Genomic DNA, 3,077 nt, shown 5'->3' with positions numbered 1-3,077 from the left:
CATGCATGCATGCATGCATGCATGCACGCATGCATGCATGCATGCAATTATAAACAAAGTTTAATTTGGAATGGACATTTTTAGGTGTACGTACAGTCGAAGCAGCACTCGCTTCAGCTCGTGCTGCTGCTGCGGCGGCTGCAGCGCAGCATCAAGAGCAGCAACAGCAGCAGCAAGCTGCTGCCTGCAGCACCTGCAGCAGCAGAAGCAGCAGCAGCAGCAGCAACGCTTCAGGCAGCAGGAGCAGCAGCGGCAGCGTCTCCTTTAGCAGCAGCAGAAACATTAGCTGCAGCTAAAATGGCTGCCTCACAGGCAAAGCGATAAAAGCAGCAGCAGCAGCAAAAGCAGTAGCAGCAGGAAAAGCAGCAGCAAGAACAGCAGCAGCAGCGGAGGTAAAGCCAAGGCTAGCAGCGACACACGACATCCGCAGCAGCAGCCACATGAATAGCAGAAAGAGCAAAGAAGCTTTCGGGAGCAGCAGCAGCAGCAGCAACAACAGCAACAGTGGTATTAGCGGCAGCAGCAGCAGCAGCTCACTGCGCCATTTTATTTGATGTCTGCTTCTCTGGTTTTCATTGGTTTTTGCTGCTGATTAAATGATTTTGAGTTTTTGCTGCTGCTTAATCTGCAGGGAGCCGTCCACACACTTTTGCTGCTGCTGCTGCTGCTGCTGCTGTTGATGCTGTTGCTGCTGCTGCTGCTGTTGTCGCTGCTGTTGACGCGCCTACTGCTGTTGCTGCTGCTTCCGCTGCTAGGTATCGGCAGAGGCGATGCCCATTCTGCTTCTGCTGCTGCCGCCTTTGCTGCTGCTGTTGCTGCTGTTGCTGCTGTTGCTGCTGTTGCTATCGTTGCTGTTGTTGCCAAATCTGCCGCTGCTGTTGCTATTTTTGCTGCTTCTGTTGCTGCTTTTGCTGTTGCTGTTGCTGCTGCTGTTGCTGCTGTTGGTGATGTTGTTGCTGCTTCTGTTGTTGCTGCTGTTGTTGCCGGATCTGCTGCTGCTGGTGCTTTTGCTGCTGCTGTTGCTGGTGTTGCAGCAAAATCTGTTGCTGCTGCGGGTGCAGCTGCTGCAAAGACAAGTGGGACCAAAGAAGGCGGTGGAATATGCAGAAGGTATCTTCCAGCCCCCCGATTGGGGTTTAGGGTTTAGGGTTTAGTTGCTTAGGGTTTAGGGTTTAGGGCTCGTGGGGCCCCTGAAGTAGCGCAGGGGCCCCTCAGCTCTCTGTGCTGCTGCTTGCTGCAGTTTGTCTCGTCCTAATTGTTTGATTAAAATCAAAAAGTAAATAAAACAAATCACTGATTTAATTTAAATATTTATTTTTTTATTTTTTATTTACTTAATTCATTTCAGAAAGCTGCCGCTGCCGACAGAAAGCCCCGAGCTGCTGCTGCGGCTGCTGCCCTGCATGCATTTTGCAGCAACTGGGCTTTTTGTCTTTCCTTTATTTCTTGAATTAAAAGAAAATAAATACCATTAAACAAGTTTTCTCCAAGTTTGCTGCACTCCAGCTGAGCTCTTGCTGCAGCGGCAGACAGCCGCCGCCGTCTCTCCTGCTGCTGCTGCTGCTGCTGCAGCTGCTCGCGCTTACGCTGCTGCTGCTGCTACTGCTGCTGCCGCTGCAGCAAAACGTTAGCCTAAGAAGAGACAAAAGGAGCTTTGGCAGCTCACTGCATTCCCCACAAAGGGGGCTGCAGCACCTGACAAGGCAGCAGCAGCAGCAGCAACAGCAGCAGCAGCGGGGGCAGCGAGAAAGCAGCTGGCGCCGAGGAGCAGCAGAGGCTGCTGCAGCAGCAGGAGCAGCAGCTTGGCAGCAGCAAACTCAGCAGCAGCGTCAGCAGCAAGACACACGCAAAGACAGGACACAAGGGAAAGTGTCTCCTTGCATGGACAGCTGCTGCTGCTGTTGCTGCTGCTGCTGCTGTCTGAGATAGCCTTCTGGAAATGCCAGAGCCTGTTGCAGCAGCAGCTGCTGCTGCTGAAAATGAGGCCCCCGCGCAGAGCTTCCTGTGTACGTGTGCTGCGTTTGCTGCTGTTGCTGCTCCCGTCTGCTGCTGCTGCTGCTGCTGCTGCTGCTTCTTGCTGCTGCCCTCTGCAGTTTCCCCTGCTGCTGCAGCGACTTGCTGCCTCTGTTGCTTGCCGCTGCTGCTGCCGCTGCTGCTGCCGGTTTCCCGCTGCTGCTGCTGCTGCTGCTGCATGCATGCGTTTGGGGCTTTGTGTTTTTGCATGCAGCGCGTGTGGGGACAACTTTATTTAAAATAATGTTATTTCAAACTTTGTTTAATTTTGCTGCTTCTTTCTTTTCGCCAAAAACCCCACAAGAAGTGCAGCAGCTTCCGCCCCTCCGAAACGCCCTGCCCCCCCACGCCAGATTCGTAACCCTAAACCCTAAACCCTAAACCCTAAACCCTGAGGCCTGTTTATTAGGGGGGATGTGCGTCTTTGAAGTCTTTATTCATTTGTTGTTGTTGAGCTTTTTATTTATTTTATTTGTGTCCTTTTGTTTATTTACTTATTTATTTATATTTATTATTTACTTATCTATTTATTTATTATTTATTTATAGCATGCATTTTCATTTAAATGTTTTTTACTTGTATTTATACTCTGTTTTATTTCTTTTCTTTTTCATTTTCTCTTATTTTCTTTTATTTATTTTCTTTGTCTCTTTATTTTTATTTCACTTTGTTATTATTTTTTGTTTCATTTTATTATTCTACTTTATTTTGTTTCAATTTACTTTTATTTTATTTTATTTTATTTTACCCCAGTGTTTCATTTCAATTTAATTCAATTTAATTTATTTTATTTTTTAATTTAATTTAATTTTATTGTTTTTTTTTGTTTTTATTTTTCTGCGAAGACACCGTGGCTCCAGTGTACGTACACCTGAAATCCCTTCCACATGCTCGTTTCATTTCAAGTGTACCTTTTTGTTTCTTTTTTTCATCATTTTTGTTTCTTTTCTCTTTATTTTTTTTAAATTATTCCCTTTTTGTTCTAATTGTTTATCTCTTTTATCTCTTTTAATTGTCCCTTTTGTCTCTCTTTTTACCCCTTTTTGTCGCTTTTATTTATCTTT

General features: G+C 46.4%; 1 protein-coding gene across 1 annotated transcript in view; it reads right to left on the bottom strand.

Moving 5' to 3' along the window:
* Positions 1-2,223, bottom strand: part of ETH_00003055 (uncharacterized protein) — a gene marked incomplete at both ends in the record, with an annotated part of 7,739 nt that extends 5,516 nt beyond the window's left edge. Inside the window, 4 exons of the mRNA XM_013376000.1 lie at positions 95-193; positions 644-1,064; positions 1,478-1,614; positions 1,847-2,223. Of these exons, the coding sequence (XP_013231454.1) occupies positions 95-193; positions 644-1,064; positions 1,478-1,614; positions 1,847-2,223 (1,034 nt within the window). The remainder of the gene's footprint in view (positions 1-94; positions 194-643; positions 1,065-1,477; positions 1,615-1,846) is intronic.
* Between the last annotated feature and the right edge of the window lie 854 nt (positions 2,224-3,077).

Source organism: Eimeria tenella, genomic scaffold (genome assembly GCF_000499545.2).
Source record: "Eimeria tenella Houghton genomic scaffold, Eth_scaff308, whole genome shotgun sequence".
In the NCBI taxonomy this organism is placed as follows: domain Eukaryota; phylum Apicomplexa; class Conoidasida; order Eucoccidiorida; family Eimeriidae; genus Eimeria; species Eimeria tenella.
Note: the sequence above shows the minus strand (reverse complement) of the source record. Positions and strands in the feature narration are given on the sequence as shown.